The sequence below is a fragment of the Amphibalanus amphitrite genome, unplaced genomic scaffold, assembly GCF_019059575.1.
Source record: "Amphibalanus amphitrite isolate SeventyFive unplaced genomic scaffold, NRLGWU_Aamphi_draft 000055F_arrow, whole genome shotgun sequence".
Lineage (NCBI taxonomy): Eukaryota > Metazoa > Arthropoda > Thecostraca > Balanomorpha > Balanidae > Amphibalanus > Amphibalanus amphitrite.
The window spans coordinates 1425076-1447890 of NW_024881551.1; the positions used below are offsets into that span (position 1 = coordinate 1425076).

The 22815-nt window shown below is 49.4% G+C and overlaps 2 protein-coding genes across 4 annotated transcripts; both read right to left on the reverse strand.

The window, feature by feature from the left end:
* Positions 1 to 40: 40 nt before the first annotated feature.
* Positions 41 to 13765, reverse strand: LOC122378172 (E3 ubiquitin-protein ligase RNF170-like). The gene is made up of 3 exons (XM_043358927.1): positions 12428 to 13765; positions 12094 to 12225; positions 41 to 1264 (listed from the first exon to the last, which is right to left on the reverse strand). The coding sequence occupies exons 1-3, from the start codon at positions 12632 to 12634 to the stop codon at positions 1001 to 1003; spliced, it is 603 nt and encodes a 200-aa protein (XP_043214862.1). The 5' UTR covers positions 12635 to 13765; the 3' UTR covers positions 41 to 1000.
* LOC122378171 (pre-mRNA-splicing factor ISY1 homolog) lies at positions 13764 to 17122 on the reverse strand. 3 transcript variants are annotated; one of them, XM_043358923.1, is made up of 2 exons: positions 17055 to 17122; positions 13764 to 14722 (listed from the first exon to the last, which is right to left on the reverse strand). In XM_043358923.1, exon 2 carries the CDS (start codon positions 14705 to 14707, stop codon positions 13820 to 13822), a length of 888 nt encoding a protein of 295 aa, XP_043214858.1. In that variant the 5' UTR covers positions 14708 to 14722; positions 17055 to 17122; the 3' UTR covers positions 13764 to 13819. The 3 variants fall into 3 exon arrangements, with proteins under 3 accessions (XP_043214858.1, XP_043214860.1, XP_043214861.1); XM_043358925.1 differs by lacking the exon at positions 17055 to 17122 and adding an exon at positions 14881 to 14930 and having other exon boundaries at positions 13764 to 14720; XM_043358926.1 differs by lacking the exon at positions 17055 to 17122 and adding an exon at positions 14877 to 14895 and having other exon boundaries at positions 13764 to 14720.
* Positions 17123 to 22815: the final 5693 nt, after the last annotated feature.

A 22815-nucleotide genomic window follows, 5' to 3' on the forward strand; every position in this document is an offset into this window, starting at 1 on the left:
ATCTAAAATGATTGACTCGAGGGCGAGCAAAGCGGTTGGGTCTTTTCCGTGGCTTTATTTGTGCCTAGCCGCCTTCGCTGTGAGGCAAGCAGGCACTTGTGTTTGCCTCCCATTGATCCGAGACATCCCTTTAGTCAATTGCACGTACAATATTGACACATGGTGCAACAAAAAGCACAGCTGCCACACGCCAAGAATGGAACTGTCACATATTCGCAAGTGCTGCTCAATAAAACAATATCCAGCGGTAGATAAAACACGCCACTCGCCGGACACTGCACAGTCACACCCTGAAACCCTCGGTTTTTACCAGCTCCGACGTTGACACTTTGGGATGAGGGATCGCCTTTCACCGCCGTTCGTATAGAGACTGACGGCCAGGGAGCCAGACGTTTCAGTGGATGTGGTCTTTGTCATTGGTTAGAACGGAACGGACCATCCGGCATCCGATACTATCTTTCCGGTACAGTCAGTCAGGTGCAGTCAGTTATACGGTACAGTCAGTTATACGGTACAGTCAGTTATACGGTGCAGTCAGTTATACGGTACAATCAGTTATACGGTGCAATCAGTTATACGGTACATACAAGCAGTTATACGGTGCAATCAGTTATACGGTGCAATCAGTTATACGGTGCAATCAGTTATACGGTGCAGTCAGTTATACGGTGCAATCAGTTATACGGTACAATCAGTTATACGGTGCGGTCAGTCCGATACAGGCATTACGATCAGTCTAGTACGGTCAGTACGGTACGCTCAGTCTTTATTATAATAGTCAGTCTCATACGGTCAGTCCGGTACGGACAGGCTAGTACGGTCAGTTTAGCAGGCCGCCAGTCTAGTACAGTACAGCTGATCCGGTACCGTCAGTATGTCAGTCAGTCTAGTACGGTCAGTTCGGTACGGCCAGTCCGATACGGTCGGTCCGGTGCTGCCAGTCCGGCACCGCGGTACAATCAGCCCAGTACAGTTAGTCTAGTACGGTCAGTCTTACTGGTCAGTCCGGTGCGGCCAGATACCAGCGGTACAGCACCGCCACATACATGAGCATCGCCACCACTATGAAGAGGTCGTCCAGCAGGCCGATGGCGCCGTAGACGGCCTCCGGCAGCAGGTCAAACGGCAGCACCAGGTACACCAGCGCCATGAGGAAGCACATGACGACCCGAACACGTAGCAGGAGGAGCACGCCTCCGGGACTGACCGCCTCCCGCCAGAGGTGGCGCAGCAGGCACGGCACGTCACGGATGTGCTCCAGCCACTGTAACACAAATAAGGCACGTCACGGATGTGCTCCAGCCACTGTAACATACTCGTAAATACAGCACGTCACCGATGTGCTCCAGGCTCCAGCCACTATAGCACAGACATGGCATGTCACGGATGTGCTCCAGCCATTGCTGTAACAACACGTAAGACGCGTTCTTGTGCCCTGGCACAGTGTAAACTGTGCAGACATTACACGGTTGTATAGAATACAGTTACGAGCACCGATCTCCAGCAAAACGGGGCCACGGCCCACGGGCTTCTCTTATCGCCTGCGTTTTGATCCTGTAAGATAGCAGATTTGATATGTGCTATCGTACAGGATATGTCTCTATTATACATATAGATTACATATATCTCTAAATTCCGATCATCGTTGGAACAACTTTGGGGCATTCCACGATAGATCGACCAAAAAAACTTAAAATTTACACCCGCATATTTTATTTTTTGCTTAAAATTGGTCTAATGGGTTGTGATGGGCGGGGAACCCAGCTGTGGCAAGGATTTTTTTCTTCGAACAACGGTTTCCGAGATATAGCCTCGGGCAGTTCCTGGAGGTCACGCTGCAACCCTATGTTTGGCGGCTTATAACTCAGAAACTTTTGGTTTTCTATGGTAAAACTTGATATGGTTCAACTCGCAATCAACCAACAAACGTTTTGGCTATCTCGGATTTTCGATTTTTGAAAATTTTGATCACGTGACATCTTGACCTTTTTTTCGAAGAGTGACCTTGATATTTTCCCAACTGAAAGTCACAATTTTGTCTGATGACGATTAAAGCCTTATCAATTGTCATTCATATGCGATAATAAAAAAAGTGGCTTTCGCCTGCGTTGACCTCAGGTCAGGCCATTTTTATGACCTTCCTATTATTACGAGCGGGAGCGACAGCGATATCTCAAGAACAAAGCAAGATAGCGACAAGCGGTAAACGGCACAGGGTACACATGGATAAGGTCTACAATTTTTACTCAGGTCATTTTCATGTCAGATCAAAGATGACGTCACAGGGGTAAAAAGAAAGTCTAAATGGCGGCACCACATATATACATATGAAGTTTTCCTCGAATAACTTTCGAAGTATCCCAGCTAGGAACAAACTAATAGCACCATCGTGATCCTCTCTTCGATCCGCATGGAAACATGTGTATGTTGACCTCGAAAGGTCAAGGTCAAAAGTTGACCTTAGGTCACGTGACCTTAAGGTCATCATATATATCATTCGATGGGCCTTGACGAGCTGAACACAATGAGCCTATCCGCGCGGCTGTATCTCAAACCTGTAAGGAGTTATTAGCAAAAAAACATTTGGTGACCTTTAATGACGTCACATGACCCAAGAGCAACGTCACAGTTGACCAAGAGCAAAAAAGGTCTAAAGGTAGTCAAAGTTAGTCGCATATGGAGTCACTCATGGTATATTAGGCAATTCCGACGCGTTTTAGTGTAAAAATAAGGGAGCTGATTTTTCCCCAATTGACTTATAATGGGGTGGTCAAGAAATTGACCTGACCTCAGGTCACCGGTATCGAAATTCAAAACGAACTGGCGCTAGGCGAAAGCAAACGGATTGGTGCCTATTCTACGTCTCTTTCTTTATTAGATCAAAGGGTACAGCCAAAAACGGAAAATTATTGTGTGTTCAACGCGTGACCTCGGATGACCTTTCAGCGGGTCACTGATACAAAGCTGCACCAGTGCCATCAATAATAGCCTAACTCAACATGATTCAAAAGTATTTGAACCGGTCAGATGCGTTTCGGTGGTAGCTGATATTTCTGCCATTGACTTATAAAGGACAGGCCAAAAAATGACCTGATCTCAGGTCGATGCAGGACGAAAGCCACTTTTTTATTGTCGCATATGAATGACAATTGATAAGGCTTTAACCCGCGCCCCGTAGGGGGGGGGGCCGAAACGGCCCCCCCCCCCTGTCCTTTTCGGTCGATATCTCCTAAACGGCTGGAGATATCGCCACCAAACTTTCAGGACCCCTCCGGGCATCAATTTTACACATTGTGACCAAAAATTTTTCCAGAGGCTATGATAGGTTGGCCACAAATGACGTCAGAGTGACGTCATGTTCTGTCATTTTCGACCGAAAAAAGACCTTTGCGAGAAGACCTGTCAGGACTACAGCTTTGAAGATACAGAAAAATGATCAAGACATAAAAGGTGTAGAATTGACAGGGCTACAAAACTGCTATCTCGAATTTTTGAAATTTTTGAGTTTTGACCCCCAAAAATCAAAAAAGCATTTTTTTGGATATATTCGCCAAAAAATCCAAAAAGTTTTTTGAGTTTCGAAAAAAACCGGAATATATGTGATAGTGCCTACCGTCTTCTATCTACATACCAAATTTCAGATCGATACCTCGTTTTTTGGCCAAGTTATAGCGAAAAAACTGTTCAAAAATGATGACGTCAAATTTTCAAACTCAATTTTTGGCAATTCTAGAACTCGTAGAGCAAAACGAAGACCACCATTAGACTCCCCGTGACGAGCTGCATCGAATCGATACCCATTTTATGCAAAAATATCAACTTTGAAATTTGACCTAATTTGACCTGACCTTGACCTGACCTTCACCAAAACGTGACCTAGGCTGGCCCCAAAGGCTGCCTGACCCACATAATCGCATTTGTCATGTAAAATGGACCATAAAACATGTATCACACGACACATTCATATTGTGACCCCCGGTGACCTGACCTCGCTGTGACCTGACCTGGTATCAGTGACCTCAGATAGCAAAGTATGTGTTTGACGAACAATGTACCATCGATGGTTTTCAATAAATTACCAATTTACTCGCTTTCACAGCACATTTCTTGAATTGCCTGTGAACGGTGAAAATCTGACCTTTGACCTGACCAGTGACGTCATCAGTTTGACCTAGGTCAATGAAATTTGGTCACAAGGTAGTTCCCGGGTGGGGCTATCGAACGCCGTTTGAATTTTGAAAATCGGCCGGTAACTTTCCGAGATCTTAGGGGGGGGGGCCGAAACGGCCCCCCCCCCTACGGGTGGTAGGGTCCGCCGGTAGCCCTACGGGGCGCGGGTTAATCGTCATCAGACAAAATTGCGACTTTCAGTTGGGAAAATATCAAGGTCACTCTTCGAAAAAAAGATCAAGATGTCACGTGATCAAAATTTTCAAAAATCGAAAATCCGAGATAGCCAAAACGTTTGCTGGTTGATTGCGAGTTGAACCATATAAAGTTTTTACCATAGAAAACCAATAGTTTCTGAGTTATAAGCCGCCAAACATAGGGTTGCAGCGTGACCTCCAGGAATTGCCTGAGGCTTTATCTCGGAAACCGTTGTTCGAAGAAAAAAACCCTTGGCACAGCTGGCTTTCCCGCCCATAACAACCCATTAGACCAATTTTAAGCAAAAAATAAAATATAAGGGTGTACGGCTTTGGTCGATCTATCGTGGAATGCCCCCTTTAGCAATGACCTAAGGCGTGAGCCTAATATTTTAGGGCTTTCCGGACGCACCATGCTCTAATAAACTTCTTCAATGTGACTATAAATCGCGCTTGCCTTCTCGTCGGTTTAGGAAGTAAGAGGCTCAGTCGGCGCCCATGAACAAATGACAACATAATAAAATGTTAATGATCTGACTTGACAACTGACGAAGTTTGGATAGTATGTGCACGGAAGAACTTCTAAAGTTCATTACAAATAAAACAATTGCGCGATTGTGGCTGCTACTTTTATACCCAGATCTCAATTTTGTATTTTTATCAACGCCATCTCCCAGTCGACTGTTACAATCCTAACCTTCATCTCCACGACCCGGTCACCCGGGTCAAGCCGGCGCGGGTACCGTGGGACGGCCGGCGAGCGGCGTCCGTCAGAGGTCCGTCAGGGTCACCTGTGCCTGCCCGGCACATAACACCGCCGCGCCGACCGCTGCCAACTCCCCGGCTCGTCCCAGCTCACTGCTAACGGCCATTAGCACCAGAGCACGAGATCCGTCTCCAGCGCCGGAGACGGTCGGAGGCGAGGGGACATGGCCGCTATAGCCGGCGTCGGGCGAGGCCGTCCCGACAAACACCAGCTGCCCTTGGTAGGGCCTGGGAGAGGGGTGACCGGGCGGCAGGTGACCTAGGGGAAGGGTTAGGTGGCGGGCGGCCCCTCAAACAGTACACAAGTGATGGAGCCCGGGAATCACGTGATTGTTTGCCGAACTCTCCCCAACTGGGAAGTGTATGTAATCCAAGCGTCAGAGAGCCGAAACCCGGCCGAACAGACACGGTGCTTTGTGGAATATGTGCATGGTGCATGTGCAGTTTACATCATCTGTGATCTTTCGCGGCTGGGATGGCCTCTGTCTGGTCATCACCCGACACCAAACTGCTCTCTCCATCCGACACCAATCTGCTAGTTGCTACCTTCTCTCCTCTCTCTCTCTCTCTCTCTCTCTCTCTCTCTCTCTCTCTCTCTCTCTCTCTCTCTCTCTCTCTCTCTCTCTCTCTCTCTCTCTCTCTCTCTCCTCTCTCTTTATCTCTCTCCCCCTCTCTCTCTCCTCTCTTGTTGGGTGTGAATCCGTCCCCCTTCCCTCGCTTACCAACCATTTTGTACCAACCATTTCCCCCCTTTCCGTTCCGCGCACGTTTCTCTTCCATACCAGCCAAAACGCTTTCAACGAGGCTCACTTTGTTATGTATTTGGTACATCAGCAGATCTCCTTACGTGAAAAATCACGTCAAAAATAGCCCAACAAGGACTCCGCGGGCATACACCGTCCAGCAGGGCCTGCAGCGCATAAACGGCTTGACCCCGAGCTGGGGGTTTTGAATGCCTGCCGCCACGAACACCAGCCCCTGACGCAGGTGCATTGCCTCGAGACGTAGTCGCGGGATCTCTTGCCTGACGGTCTCCTGGAAATGAGAGGATATTGGTTAATATTGTACAGCGTCTTAACGGGAGAAATAAATAAACTATGGGTAAAGAAGAGATGCGAAGAAACACAGGGTAGGGGGCACCTACCGAGCCAACAAATCGACCACATATCTCAAGTGAATGAGCCAAAGAAAAAAGTAATTTAAAAATGTCAAAATAAGAATAGCTGTCGGGCACGGTTTAAGCACTTAACAAGAAAAAAGCGGAAAACCTCAATGGGAGGCTCTGGAACAATACATAAACAGGAGAACTTTATCGACCAACAAAAAACATACAACAACAACAAACATATAAGTACCTCACCTTGTCAGCCTGGAGCTTCTCGATTTCTTGGCGCTGCTCCGCGATGATCACATCCCAATGATCCAGGAGCGGCGGGTCTGGCGTATAGCGGGGAATGGTGACCCCGCTTTCACCGATGACAAAGTGTCAGGGGACAACGGCTCCGGCGATGGTGACGCCGGGGTCAGCGGAGGACTAGGGAAGGGCATCTTGATCCTCCGGCGTCTCGGTACAAAATGAATTGTTCTGCTGGGCCGGGTCCCCTTGGACCTGCCCAAAGGGAGCTGAGCCCCCGGGGCAAGGAAGACTTAGCACCTCAGCGCGGACGGGAAGGGGAAAATGGTAAGGGACCACAGCCGGCAGAGGCTCAGTGGCGTGGTACATACTTACACGAACACCTATAACCCGCGCCGTGTCGGTGTACGGCGCCAACATGGCGCCAACTGCCCCGGGCCGGGGGGGTCTGAATACCCCCGTCTAACTTGGCTCCTGGGCCACATAGCGACACGGGGTAAGCGGAATTCGAAAGGGCGTCAAAAATAATGAAGAAAACTCTGCGGTCATTTTTTAGGTCAGGTCAAAGGTCAGGTCACCAGAGGTCATCAAAGGTCAAATTTTGTCTATTCCAACAATTTTCGAAAGCTCGGCACATAACTTGGGAACCAATAGAGCTACAGCGCCGCAAAAACGCATTCGATAGCTCTTTCAACATTCTTTCGCAAACATGTCCCCAGATTTGACCTCAAGCCAACGGTTTAGCCTCCAGAGGGCAAAAGCTCCAAAAATAACAGTTTCATGGTAATAGGTACGTTTTGCAATAACTTTTGACTCAAGAAAGTGACATTTATTTTGCTGGCATCGTGCTCCTCTCGTCGAGACGCGTCGAACAAACTGTTAGTTGACCTTGACAGGCAATTAAAAAAAAATGACCTCAGGTCAAGGTCATGAACTGACCTGAAAATGTCATATTGCATATCAGTCGATCCGTATCGTCAAGCTGAACGGATCTGAGGTGTGTTCATCGCTCTAGCATGTCTCTATCAAATGTTATGGTAAAAAAACTGCTGGGGACCTTTCATGACATAATATGACCTCAGGGACATCAGGAGAGAACAAGGGTGCCATTTTTTAGGTCCAGCTTGTCAAGTTTACCTGAAACCCGATGTTTGTATGCATGTATGTATGTATGTATGTATTAACATCAAAAGCCTTCCACATATGGCGTGGCGATTACGGCTTTGAGAGTGTTTGGAATGACGTTCGTCCAAAAGAGTCATTGACTTATACCTAATGGAGAGGTCGTAAAGTTGACCTGACCTTAGGTCACCGATATCAAAATTCCGAAATTTACATTTTATACAAACTGTTACTTTTATCAATCGCCGAAAGGTTCAAGGCGATCGTTCAGTCTCTAGTGTAGATCTCCAGATCGTTCAAATGTAGCTATGACGAAGATTCTAACCTTTTCTGAGGTGAGGTCACTTAACGTGCCCTGGAGACCTCTTAAGAGACCTATGTCTGAAGTTTTTACAACATGTGCGGAAAAGAGGCATAAACAGGTGTCCCAAAAACGGAGCGCCGCTGTTTCCGCGCCGCCGAACCTAATACGAATAGCAGCCACACTTTACGACGTTCTAACTGCTAACAGGTCCCAATTTTCCCGAATTATGGGTCATTGACCTGACCTGGAAGGTCAACCAATGACCTAGGACATTAAAATTGGGTAGCATCGGCTTCATCTCGTCACGGGCAATGCGCTCGTCTTTGTTCTAGAGGGGCCAAACGGCAAGTGGGGCCCAACGGACCTCCTGCTATACCTTCGCAGCTGGTAAAACACCAATGCAAGAGAGGGTCAGCCCTTGCCGGACCTATTGGTTTTCTACATACGCGCCGGCCGAGGGACGGGGGGCGGGTACGACCCCCCCCCCTCGCCGTTTCGCCCCTGGTGGAGCTAGCGCGTCGAGGAAAAAGGAACGTGCGCGCCGTTACGAGACGCAGAGATCGATACCTGATTTTAAGGTCCTAGGTCAATCGGTGACCTCTGACGTCAGGTCAAGTGCCCCAAGGTACGGTTCCGTTTTTGGTAAATAACTTCGCAAAAAACGGCCGCAGAGCGATTTTGGCAGCATCGTGTTTGCCTCGCTCAGGCGCGTCGAATGCTATACTTTTTGTTTGGGTGAGGTCAACTTAGGGTGTTGACCTCGGGTCACGGTCAGGTCAGGCCCCCAGGTCACGAAATTGGTCGAAGGAGGTCATGTCGCATATCATTCGATTCGGCAGGTCTTCCTGAGTTCATTAGTGGCTTTCCCGACTCGCTTGCTCAATTTGCTCGGGAGTTATTGACGAAAAACTAATATGACCCTAGTGACGTCATTAAAGACGTCACGCAAGGTCAACATTGCAAAAGTAACGCATCGAACCTTGCAAGGAGTGCATGAAATCACAATTCTGTGTGCTTGAGATAGTTGGAGATCGTTCCCGGCACCAGAACAGCAGTTTTCATTTTTCCCCATTGACTTATAATAGTGAGGTCACGAAAATGACCTGACCTCTTATGACCTTTAAGAAAAATCCGAGATATACAAGTAAGTTGTGAGACTGATACTAGGTCCTGCAAGTTTCCTTTCCCTGTGAAAGCTCCTCTGGCAGTGAGGGCGTTGCGAAGTTGCGACATCTGAAGACCGTGCAGAGGTTCACTTATGACGTCATAGGTCAGTGACCTGACCTGACCCGAAAATTCGATTGGTGTCAAAAGATCCGGCTTGAATCAGAGGTCAGGTATGCCAAGTTTTTATATCTATGCAGCCCTCTATCGCCGGCGTGTTTGGAGCTATCGCAAAAAAAAACCTGGGGGCGGCACCCGCCCCCTCCACCTCGGCCGGCGAGGGTTAAAAGATGTATTGTGTGTCCCGAAGGGGCTTACTTTACGCCATTCTTTATTGAGCACCCTGTATGTCCTTATTCACTTCCAGGTTCATTACTATCCGACGCTCAAAATTGTACATACAATCCACTGTCCTTACCTACAGTGAGCGCTGTGCTAGGACAATTGCTTTTCATTGAGACAACGAGACTACATAGTTATCACCGTTCTCGGTGAACTGTGTCTGTGCGACAGTACTATTCCTAGCATGACACAGTCCCTACTCCATTTCTGGGCTGAATCCCGAGTTTGGCATCGACACCGATTACGTACGAAAGCTCACCGATCGTCGACAGATTTGCATCCATGGGGTCATGAAACAGGTCGGCGGGGCGCCATTCGCTTGCTTGGAATTGTGAATCCCTTCATTCAAACATAGCTGTAATCATTACGGCACAGCTCACTGAGAGCATGCACCACCCGGTCTGAAAAATTACGGCTAAAGCCATCTAACGTACGGAATGGGTAGTGTGCATTGCGGCACGGCATCTGTAAGGCGCTCTACGCGAAAGCCATCTACGGGAAAAATGGAAACACGTGCCGTGCGGCACAGCATCTACCAGGCGCTCTACGCGAGAGCCATCTATGGGAATAAATGGAAACACGTGCCGTGCGGCACAGCATCTACCAGGTGCTCTACGCGAGAGCCATCTATGGGCTGAAATGTAAGCACGTGCCGTGCGGCACAGCATCTACCAGGCGCTCTACGCAAGAGCCATCTATGGGCTGAAATGTAAGCACGTGTCGTGCGGCACAGCATCTACCAGGCGCTCTACGCGAGAGCCATCTAGGTATGGGCTGAAATGTAAGTACGTGTCGTGCGGCACAGCATCTATTAGGCGTTCATTGCGAGAGCCGTCGTGAACTAATATGAACGGCAAGCCTTATAGCCGGGGAGATGAAAGTGCTGGATATACAAGCCAAGACGAATGTAGCTGCTAGACGCTTTGGAGAACGTTTTATAAGTTCACCGTAAGATCTATGTAACAAAAATCAATATTTAGCGTAAACATCTATAACCCGGCAGTTGCTGGGGTATTTCGCCACCCACCGTTTGCTGGGGGGGGGGGGGGGGGCGTTAAACGCTCCCAGCCGATAACTTGAGAACCAATAGGCGCAGCGAAACGCACGAGGCGGCAAACGAAAGAACGCGACGAGACGCTTCCGATGACTACTTTAAAGTTGAATTTTGAGGTCACAGGTCGGGTCAAGGTCAGGTCAAACACCTGAAATCGGGCTTTCAGTAGCATTGACTTCAGGACTTCGCAATGGGCGCCTCTCGTCATAAACTCTGTCAAAACGGTGCACAATCCATCATATAAGGCCTACAAGAGTGTCAGCTCCATGTAGGGGTCAGTCAAGCATAGGTCAGGGTCAAGGTCAGGTCAACCGGGTAGGCACATATCCCCGAAAAACAAAACTGATATTCGCAGCCTGTGACACATGTTTTATGGGTAATTTGGGGCGCAGAACACAATGGTGACATTCATTTTATCATATGTGTACCTACGTGTTTGGCTCAAAAAGTTCAATTTAAGAAATGCATGTGTCATGGTCGTGAAGTAGTCACGTGAAATTGCCAAGATTCAGTTCAAGATTTTGGAAAATGCGAAACGATAATCAATAATCGAAGATAGCCATTTGATTGTTCATGGTATTGGCAGTCTAATGGCGTTTACGGCATGTCTGTATGTCTATTCTGTTATTTTATATGATTTTTTGAACATATGCCGTTTTCGGTCGAAAACTCAGAAATCATGACGTCACTAAAACCTCGATATCTCAAAAATTTTCCGACCGATTTTTTTGAAACTTTGTCACAATAAACTTCATTCAATTCCCTACAGGTACCCAAAATTTGGCGCGCCTGCGGCGCGCCGTTTTTATGCTATGGCCCGGCGACAAAAGTGGGGGCGTTTAACGCCCCCCCCCCCCCCAGCAACTCGCGGGATAACGCCTTTAGCTTTGATTTCAGCAAAGGTACACTACAAACAGCCCACCGCTAAAGTAAGTGCGGTTTTACCAATCTCAACGGATGGCTTTGACTGGCGATATTTTAATGCGGAGTGATCGATAAGAAGACGTCAAAAGATAAAGTTGCTGCGTTGCAGCTGCAACTTGCAAGGGTGACAACCTACATTCATTGTAATCTGGCTAACCGCTCCTAAGCTTCAGAAGCAGGACATACCCATGACTGAAACCGCACATTACTTCTGCTGTGGACTTTACCTTGAAAGCATTATACTGCAAGACCGCATAATGCGTTAAATGTGCACGAGCTCGGAGCTGGCAGAACCTATCATCTCAAATGAGTCACAGGTACACGAGAGCCACCTACTGCAAGACCGGGTGCGTTCATACTCCTGACAGACAGGTGGCGCACCAGGCAACGTAACTACACCATTACCGTGCCGCGCGACAGCCCCCTGGCCAGTGCACTGTTCGATTTCTCGGCTATGGATTCACGGGCAACGGCTGTTGTGGCTTGGGCAATGGGTATCTAACCGTCTTGCATTGGCTATTGCCTTATTTGCTAGGGTGTGCCGGGCTATTGCAGGTGCAACTTTGGAGAGTCAACATGGTCAACAGTCAACAGACAACAAACACCCCTTTACGACAGGCACCTGTCACCGCCCTGCACCGGCCGGGGACGTGACCGTCTATTCGAGCCTGGTCCGGTGTGAATTGGAGTCACTCACCGGTCGCGGCAGGCCGGAGAAGCGCCGGTTATACTCTGTCACGGCGCGCCGGGTCGCCGACCGCACCGAGACCGCCTCCGGTTCTGTGCAGGCCAGTTCTGTACCAGTGTAGCAGAGGAACAGCAGGGTCACCTGTCCGGGTGAGGTGTCTGTGTGTGAAAAGTGCCACTCGAATACACAGACTGCGAGACTATGGCGGCAATAGTCATTTTTCTTGTCACGTGCATAAGAACTTTGTGAGACGTTTGTTTTATCGCTTAAACTCATAGGGAGTTGCCGTCAAGCACAACGCTGTTTGCCCGCGCACTCGTTCTCTGTTCACCTCTCCACTCACCTGTTGCCGACAGAGGGGGCAGAGCATGGGTCTCAGCGGCTCGCTCTGCTCGCGGTGCACGAGGAGACACTTGGCGCAGAACAGGTGGCCGCAGCTGGTCTCCACGGCGTGGTGGCGGCCCTCCAGACAGATGGGACAGAGCGGGTCGCTGCCGGTCACACTGGAGCGGCGCCGCCTCCCGCCGGACGAGGCCGCCCGCTCCGGCATCAGAGCAGCGCCCAGCGAGCTTCAGGGACACAGCGTGGGGCCATGCCGATAGAGTACATTGACCTTCTTCGACATCCAGACTAGGGCGTAGACCAGCTCCATCCCTCGGTGCATCTTAAATGCTTACAATAACACAATGCAGTGTTTAAGAGCATTCAAGCGCCATAAAGGCATGGTCTACTAGTTTAGTGATGAAAACGGACCTAGAGCACACTATATCGAATAGGTCTAGCAGCCGGAAATGGTTGGTGAAAATGTTTTGATTGTGGTTTGCGTTCGTCTTGAATACTGTCATAGTTCCGCTCAACTGCACGGTCTTTATCTCACCACACACTTCTGAGACACACACAAGAGTTGGATCGGATGGCGTCACAGTGAGCGACTTGCTCTTATTTGTGAGTCGTCCGGCGTCAAATTCAATGAAAAATGCGGCTCAACGTGCCTGATATTGTGTCCACTGTTGTATAAAATCCATTATCCAGCAGATAAAGAAACAAATTCCGTCAGACAGCAACTGAGTCAGTTTACCGATAGAGGAGTGATGACACTTAGCCAAGGAAGTATCCGCAAGAAAAGCGATCGAGAGCAACGTATCAGCGTGAGGCCACACTAATTGTTGGAACATACCAAACATCAAACATTCTTCCTGAGCAATATCTCATTCTTTCGTGTTTCCATCCTAATAAGTTGCGACCCCGTTGCTAACGGAATCGTAGGAAATATATGCACGTGAAACACATACGTCCGCGTGCCGAAATACCTATTTATTGAGAATGGTGTGAAAACCTTTTCACGGCAGACTGTATCGGATAAAAATTTTTACCAGAGGTATACGTTTCACAGACATTTCTGAAGATGAGCGTCTATTAACAACTAGATGCAAAATTCATACAAGTCATGACACGATGATGAAAACGGACACTTCCCCCATATCCGCCAGGTTCGCCCATCGGAGTCTTTCACCACCGACAACAATGCGTTCAGTGATCATGGAAACAATGAGCAGTTCAACGGACTGCAAGCTGCACTTCCTCGTGCTTCAGCTTGCCGATCCTCCATTTCTCCATACAACACAGCATAAAAAACGGACACTTCCCCCTATATCACCCACCCACCCATCTTCCTCCCTCCCTCCCTCCCTACCAAACACGGACCACCCAGGATGGCTCACCCACCGGCCGGCTGCTACGCCTCAGCCTCAGTCTCCGTCTCAGTCTTCTCGACCTTGGGAGAGGCCGGCGCCGCCCCGGCCAGCTGTCGCGCGTGGTCCTCCTCCTCTCTGAGCGCGTCCGAGGCGTAGCGCGCCAGCAGCTCGCGCTTCTTGCGCTCCACCAGCGCCGCCTCTACCTCGCGCTGGGAGGGCACCGGCACGTGCGCCACGAACCGGGCCGGCGCCGAGGCGTGCCGCTCCGCCTCCTCGTCACTGTCGTCGGCGTCCAGCGGCGCCTCCTCGGCCTCGGCCGGGTCGGCGTCGTCGCCCAGCAGGCCGGCCTCCTTGCGGCGGCGCCAGTCGGCCAGCCAGGCGGCCACGGCCAGCCGCTCCTGCTGGCGCTCGCGCGGCACCAGCACGCCGTCCTCGTCGTCCAGAAAGCCGTAGTAGTCGGCGTCGATGTCCTTCATCAGCTCTGCGCGCGTCTTGCGCGGCGGCGGCGGCGGCTCCTGCTCGAACAGCTCGCGAACTCCGGGCAGATCACGCGCGGCACCGAAGTAACGATAACCGCGGTTTCCGGGCACCTCACGTCCCTCGCGGTCCAGCATTTTGGGCCCGGTTCGCGCATAGTCGGGCCCGCCCAGCTCCTTGATGCGCGCCTCCCAGTGGCTCTTTTCGCGCAGCAGCTTGTTAATCTCGTCGTTGAGGTCGCGGATACGGAACTCGCCGAGTCCGGCGTTCTGGATCTGCGCCACCTTGCGCGCCACCTCGCGCACGATCTGATTGCGCCACCGCTCGGCGTCGGGCAGCTGGTCACACTCGGAGGCCAGGTACGGACGCCGCGCGCGCTCCGGCGCGTCCTCGGAGTGCGCCTGCCGCCAGCGCGCCAGCGTTGTCATCGCCTTTTCCGCGTTTCGCGCCATCACAACAGGTTATCTGTGGAAAAAAACAGGATTTATTAACAGGATGTTTGTGACGCTGTATTGATGTACTATTGACTCCCTGTATCTTCCACTAAACAAAAGTTCAGGTGAACATGACAACCTAAGCACAATGTAGTCAGTCATTCTCAATCTGATGTAAAAACCTGACCTACACAGTCAGTTTGCACCAGCATTTTGCTCAGAACACTGACACCACTGGTGTGCTGATTCTTTCTTGATGCATAGTGATTAGGTGCTGGGCAGGGCTTATTCTCTACCATCTGTATATGCTCTGTAGTTTAAGTGACTAGCAAGTAACAACACAATGATTGAAATTCCATTACACTCTATGATAGTGCACAGGTTTTGTACTGGGATTTGTATGTGTATATGTGGCTGACTGGGCCCAGAAAACTTTCAACCATGAGTGGGATTACAATAATAATTGGTTGAAGTTCAGATGGAGCATGCACACTATTTCCATCAATCAGGTTTGAAGACATTTGTAGGGATTGCAAAAGTATTGTCCTAATTGATACCCTGGGCTGTGATCCATCTCCAGTAATCATAATAGAGCTGCTTAGAGAGATAACCATAGCCTGCAAAGTTGAGTCAGCCAAAAAAATATATGGGTGTTGGATTGCCAATTTGCATAACTAAAAATTGAGACCTACCCAGAGAATCAAGAGGTTCATGGAATTAAATCACACCTTGCTACCATGTACCCCATAGTTACGAGCGAGCGAGCGCAGCGAGCGAAGTGAGTCTTTTCAATATAACGGAAAAATCTCAGTATGAGCGGCCCGGCCCGGCCTGTAACGCTTTTGAGAGGCTTACATCTCAGCAACCGCTGGACCGATTGGCCTGCGGTCTTTTTTGCTGGGTAGCCCCATTCCTTCTACCCCGTAATTGACTACTTTTGATACATCTCAGTGACCGTCGTGGCACGTGCCACGTGAAAAGTCAAGGGTGTTCAAGCTGTTTTGCAAAAGTAGTGATTTTGAGAGGCCTATATCTCAGCAGCCGCTTGGGCGATTGTCTTGCGGTAATTTTTATAGGGTAGATGCATCCCTTCTACCAAAGGTCGGATATGCTTGATCTATGTGAGGGACCCCCACTGCACGTGCAAAATGCAAAAAGAAGAGGTGCCAAATTTGTTCCCATTTCAATAACTCGGTAATTACTGGGGCGATTTCGCTGAAACTTGGCATACAGGTAGGCACCCACCAGGCAATGCATTCCCATGTGTTGCGGTTAGGGTGCTACTGCACGTGCGCACGTGCAGAATGCCGCTTCCAGATCTCAGGAACGGCTGGGCCGATTGCGTTCAAATTTGGCACACCACTAGCGACCGGTTAGATGGGTGATTTGCACAAGCCCGTTGGAAGTACCCTCTCGCCCTTGCGTACGTGCAGGGCTCACTATCTCGCTCGCTCGTTCTTCGCCCAAAAGGCGTTTTACTGGTATTAATTTTGAATGTGTGTACTGTGCACCCTACATCGCCCATCGGTACAAAATTTGAACTGTGTGCACCGCCAAGACTATACTATACAAAACTAAGACTAAGCAAGCCTAATTGGAAAATGAAATAACATGAAAAATACATAGAATTAGGGTATTAGTACAGTAGACATCACATGAAGGTTTTCCCACCAAGGAGAGGCACTATGCATAGAGACGCTTCTTTCTAACCAAGCCAAAACAAACCAAACCAAACCTAACCTGCCCTAACCTACAACCTACAAACCTACAACCTACAAACATACAACTTGCAAACCTGCAGCACCTCTCCTTGGTTGGAAAACCATCATGTGACATCTGCTCTACTAATGCCAAAATTAGCAGGTTTCATGATTAATCAAATTGAAATTGATAAATTGTGATAGAAATGAAAACAAACAATATCCAGCATGAGCAGGAATCTTTATCAAAGATAAGCTTAATAATTATTCACATGACAGAAAAAAACTGCCAAAATTCGACTTTTAGAAAACCTATTAACATTATTGGTTCTGAGCGTGCTAACACAGTGAAAACTGAAAACGAGCCTAGAGAACCTAACGGTGATGCTTCATGTTGGAATATGATGCCCTATCATGGTAACACATATAGTGTGGACTGTGGTTTTTTCACCAGCAATATTTTCAACTAACTTAACCAAACGCAACTCCGGTACAAGACGGTTTGAAGAATAAAGTGGTAGGCATCTTGAATCAGATTAAAAAACTGTTTTAGCAAGCATGCCTCGCTGAAGAACTTGGGCCAACCAAACCACTTTGCAAATTAAGGGAGCAGTTCTTAGTAATTTAAGTAAGTTGGCTTCTTCACCTTACGGCCTCCGCTTACCTATGCCTTATAACTTATGCCAAAGTTATATCACGTTCAAAATTATTTATCTAGACACAGCAAATTCTAAGATTCTTAGCAACTTCATCTGTACTGTGTTCTTGAGGTAAGTCGGAACACGTTAGCAGAATAATTTGATGCTTTTGATTCGCTAGTAAGCGGATTACTATGGAAACAAACGCTTTTGCGAGTACTTGTGATCCCTCAAAACAGTGAAGAGACATATTTTATCTGCGCCATATTTGTCTTAGAAAGATTCCATCAGCTGATTTCCTAACATCGGCATTTAAAGGGACCCTCCCACCTTAACAGGACAACACTATTCGACCGCCACCCTTGCAGCCATTCTATAACTCAGGAACTACTGGACCGATCGGAACGAACGAAACACCATTCGAATCAGGGGGTACGATTTTATCAGCCGTTTCGAAGCTCGTGACCCCAGGTGACCTCGGTGACCTCAAGAGGTCAACTCGGCATTGACGCATATTGCAGCCATTCTATAACTCAGGAACTACTGGGCCGATCGCGACAAAAACACCACCAGTCGAATCAGCGTATGCGATTTCATCAGCCGTTTCGAATATGGTGACCTCAGGTGACCTCGGTGACCTCAAAAGGTCAACTTAACGTTTTCGCCTATTGCAGCCATTCTATAACTCAGGAACTGCTGGGCCGATCGCGACGAAAACACCACCAGTCGATTCAGCGTATGCGATTTCATCAGCCGTTTCGAATATGGTGACCTCAGGTGACCTCGGTGACCTTGGGAGGTCACATGACCGTTGTGGCCTATGGCAGCCATTCTATAACTCAGGAACTGCTGGGCCGATCGTGACGAAAACACCACCAGTCGATTCAGCGTATGCAATTTCATCAGCTGTTTCGAATATGGTGACCTCAGGTGACCTCGGTGACCTTGGGAGGTCACATGACCGATGTGGTCTATGGCAGCCATTCTATAACTGAGGAACTACTGAGCCGATCGCGACAAAAACACCACCAGTCGAATCAGCGTATGCGATTTCATCAGCCGTTTTGAATATGGTGACCTCAGGTGACCTCCGTGACCTCAAAAGGTCAACTTAACGTTTTCGCCTATTGCAGCCATTCTATAACTCAGGAACTGCCGGGCCGATCGCGACGAAAACACCACCAGTCGATTCAGCGTATGCGATTTCATCAGCCGTTTCGAATATGGTGACCTCAGGTGACCTCGGTGACCTTGGGAGGTCACATGACCGTTGTGGCCTATGGCAGCCATTCTATAACTCAGGAACTGCTGGGCCGATCGTGACGAAAACACCACCAGTCGATTCAGCGTATGCGATTTCATCAGCCGTTTCGAATATGGTGACCTCAGGTGACCTCGGTGACCTTGGGAGGTCACATGACCGATGTGGCCTATGGCAGCCATTCTATAACTGAGGAACTACTGGGCCGATCGCGACGAAAACACCACCAGTCGATTCAGCGTATGCGATTTCATCAGCCGTTTCGAATATGGTGACCTCAGGTGACCTCGGTGACCTCAAAAGGTCAACTTAACGTTTTCGCCTATTGCAGCCATTCTATAACTCAGAAACTACTGGGCCGATCGCGACGAAAACACCACCAGTCGATTCAGCGTATGCGATTTCATCAGCCGTTTTGAATATGGTGACCTCAGGTGACCTCGGTGACCTTGGGAGGTCACATGACCGATGTGGCCTATGGCAGCCATTCTATAACTCAGGAACTACTGGGCCGATCGCGACGAAAACACCACCAGTCGATTCACCGTATGCAATTTCATCAGCCGTTTCGAATATGGTGACCTCAGGTGACCTCGATGACCTTGGGAGGTCACATGACCGATGTGGCCTATGGCAGCCATTCTATAACTCAGGAACTACTGGGCCGATCGCGACGAAAACACCACCAGTCGATTCACCGTATGCGATTTCATCAGCCGTTTCGAATATGGTGACCTCAGGTGACCTCGGTGACCTCAAAAGGTCAACTTAACGTTTTCGCCTATTGCAGCCATTCTATAACTCAGGAACTGCTGGGCCGATCGCGACGAAAACACCACCAGTCGATTCAGCGTATGCGATTTCATCAGCCGTTTCGAATATGGTGACCTCAGGTGACCTCGGTGACCTCAAAAGGTCAACTTAACGTTTTCGCCTATTGCAGCCATTCTATAACTCAGGAACTACTGGGCCGATCGCGACGAAAGCAGCACCAGTCGATTCAGCGTATGCGATTTCATCAGCCGTTTTGAATATGGTGACCTCAGGTGACCTCGGTGACCTTGGGAGGTCACATGACCGATGTGGCCTATGGCAGCCATTCTATAACTCAGGAACTACTGGGCCGATCGCGACGAAAAGACCACCAGTCGATTCAGCGTATGCGATTTCATCAGCCCTTTCGAATATGGTGACCTCAGGTGACCTCGATGACCTTGGGAGGTCACATGACCGATGTGGCCTATGGCAGCCATTCTATAACTCAGGAACTACTGGGCCGATCGCGACGAAAACACCACCAGTCGATTCACCGTATGCGATTTCATCAGCCGTTTCGAATATGGTGACCTCAGGTGACCTCGGTGACCTCAAAAGGTCAACTTAACGTTTTCGCCTATTGCAGCCATTCTATAACTCAGGAACTACTGGGCCGATCGTGACGAAAACACCACCAGTCGATTCAGCGTATGCGATTTCATCAGCCCTTTCGAATATGGTGACCTCAGGTGACCTCAGTGACCTTGGGAGGTCACATGACCGTTGTGGCCTAAGGCAGCCATTCTATAACTCAGGAACTACTGGGCCGATCGCGACAAAAACACCACCAGTCGACTCAGCGTATGCGATTTCATCAGCCGTTTTGAATATGGTGATCTCAGGTGACCTCAGTGACCTTGGGAGGTCACATGACCGTTGTGGCCTATGGCAGCCATTCTATAACTCAGGAACTGCTGGGCCGATCGTGACGAAAACACCACCAGTCGATTAAACGTATGCGATTTCACCAGCCGTTTCGAATATGGTGACCTCAGGTGACCTCGGTGACCTTGGGAGGTCACATGACCGTTGTGGCCTATGGCAGCCATTCTATAACTCAGGAACTACTGGGCCGATCGCGACGAAAACACCACCAGCCGATTCAGCGTATGCGATTTCATCAGCCGTTTCGAATGTGGTGACCTCAGGTGACCTCGGTGACCTTGGGAGGGAGGCTGCCATAGGCCACAACGGTCATGTGACCTCCCAAGGTCACTGAGGTCACCTGAGGTCACCATATTCGAAACGGCTGGTGAAATCGCATACGCTGAATCGACTGGTGGTGTTTTCGTCACGATCGGCCCAGTAGTTCCTGAGTTATAGAATGGCTGCAATAGGCGAAAACGTTAAGTTGACCTTTTGAGGTCACCGAGGTCACCTGAGGTCACCATATTCAAAACGGCTGATGAAGTCGCATACGCTGATTCGACTGGTGGTGTTTTCGTCGCGATCGGCCCAGTAGTTCCTGAGTTATAGAATGGCTGCTATAGGCCACATCGGTCATGTGACCTCCCAAGGTCATCAAGTTCACCTGAGGTCACTATATTCGAAACGGCTGATGCAATCGCATACGCTGAATCGACTGGTGGTGTTTTCGTCGCGATCGGCCCAGTAGTTTCTGAGTTATAGAATGGCTGCCATAGGCCACAACGGTCATGTGACCTCCCAAGGTCACCGAGGTCACCTGAGGTCACCATATTCGAAACGGCTGATGAAATCGCATACGCTGAATCGACTGGTGGTGTTTTCGTCACGATCGGCCCAGCATTTCCTGAGTTATAGAATGGCTGCCATAGGCCACATCGGTCATGTGACCTCCCAAGGTCACCGAGGTCACCTGAGGTCACCATATTCGAAACGGCTGATGAAATCGCATACGCTGAATCGACTGGTGGTCTTTTCGTCGCGATCGGCCCAGTAGTTCCTGAGTTATAGAATGGCTGCCATAGGCCACATCGGTCATGTGACCTCCCAAGGTCACCGAGGTCACCTGAGGTCACCATATTCAAAACGGCTGATGAAATCGCATACGCTGAATCGACTGGTGGTGTTTTCGTCGCGATCGGCCCAGTAGTTCCTGAGTTGTAGAATGGCTGCAATAGGCGAAAACGTTAAGTTGACCTTTTGAGGTCACCGAGGTCACCTGAGGTCACCATATTCGAAACGGCTGATAAAACCGCATACGCTGAATCGACTGGTGGTGTTTTCGTTGCGATCGGCCCAGCAGTTCCTGAGTTATAGAATGGCTGCAATAGGCGAAAACGTTAAGTTGACCTTTTGAGGTCACGGAGGTCACCTGAGGTCACCATATTCAAAACGGCTGATGAAATCGCATACGGTGAAGCGACTGGTGGTGTTTTCGTCGCGATCGGCCCAGTAGTTCCTGAGTTATAGAATGGCTGCCATAGGCCACATCGGTCATGTGACCTCCCAAGGTCATCGAGGTCACCTGAGGTCACCATATTCGAAAGGGCTGATGAAATCGCATACGCTGAATCGACTGGTGGTCTTTTCGTCGCGATCGGCCCAGTAGTTCCTGAGTTATAGAATGGCTGCCATAGGCCACATCGGTCATGTGACCTCCCAAGGTCACCGAGGTCACCTGAGGTCACCATATTCAAAACGGCTGATGAAATCGCATACGCTGAATCGACTGGTGCTGTTTTCGTCGCGATCGGCCCAGTAGTTCCTGAGTTATAGAAGGGCTGCAATAGGCGAAAACGTTAAGTTGACCTTTTGAGGTCACCGAGGTCACCTGAGGTCACCATATTCGAAACGGCTGATGAAATCGCATACGCTGAATCGACTGGTTGTGTTTTCGTCGCGATCGGCCCAGTAGTTCCTGAGTTATAGAATGGCTGCCATAGGCCACATCGGTCATGTGACCTCCCAAGGTCACCGAGGTCACCTGAGGTCACCATATTCGAAACGGCTAATGAAATCGCATACGCTGAATCGACTGGTGGTGTTTTCGTCACGATCGGCCCAGCAGTTCCTGAGTTATAGAATGGCTGCCATAGGCCACAACGGTCATGTGACCTCCCAAGGTCACTGAGGTCACCTGAGGTCACCATATTCGAAACGGCTGATGAAATCGCATACGCTGAATCGACTGGTGGTGTTTTCGTCGCGATCAGCCCAGCAGTTCCTGAGTTATAGAATGGCTGCAATAGGCGAAAACGTTAAGTTGACCTTTTGAGGTCACCGAGGTCACCTGAGGTCACGATATTCGAAACGGCTGATGAAATCGCATACGCTGATTCGACTGGTGGTGTTTTTGTCGCGATCGGCCCAGTAGTTCCTGAGTTATAGAATGGCTGCAATAGGCGTCAATGCCGAGTTGACTTCTTGAGGTCACCGAGGTCACCTGGGGTCACGAGCTTCGAAACGGCTGATAAAATCGTACCCCCTGATTCGAATGGTGTTTCGTTCGTTCCGATCGGTTCAGTAAATCCTGAGTTATAGAATGGCTCATAGGCGTAGGAACAGGGGGGGCCGGGGGGGCCATGGCCCCCCCACTTTTGGAGGTGGGGGGGCCAGCAATGTTAACTGGCCCCCCCCACTTTTTGCTGACTTTGGTGTCTGTCTGTACCTTCCACCCGGTACCCTAAACACCACAACTTGGCGACTGTTCAGCTTGCCCGTTAATGAAGATTCCCTTTTGTTTCTACAGCGTTATTGACCGCAATTTCCTTCACTCACTGAATGAAA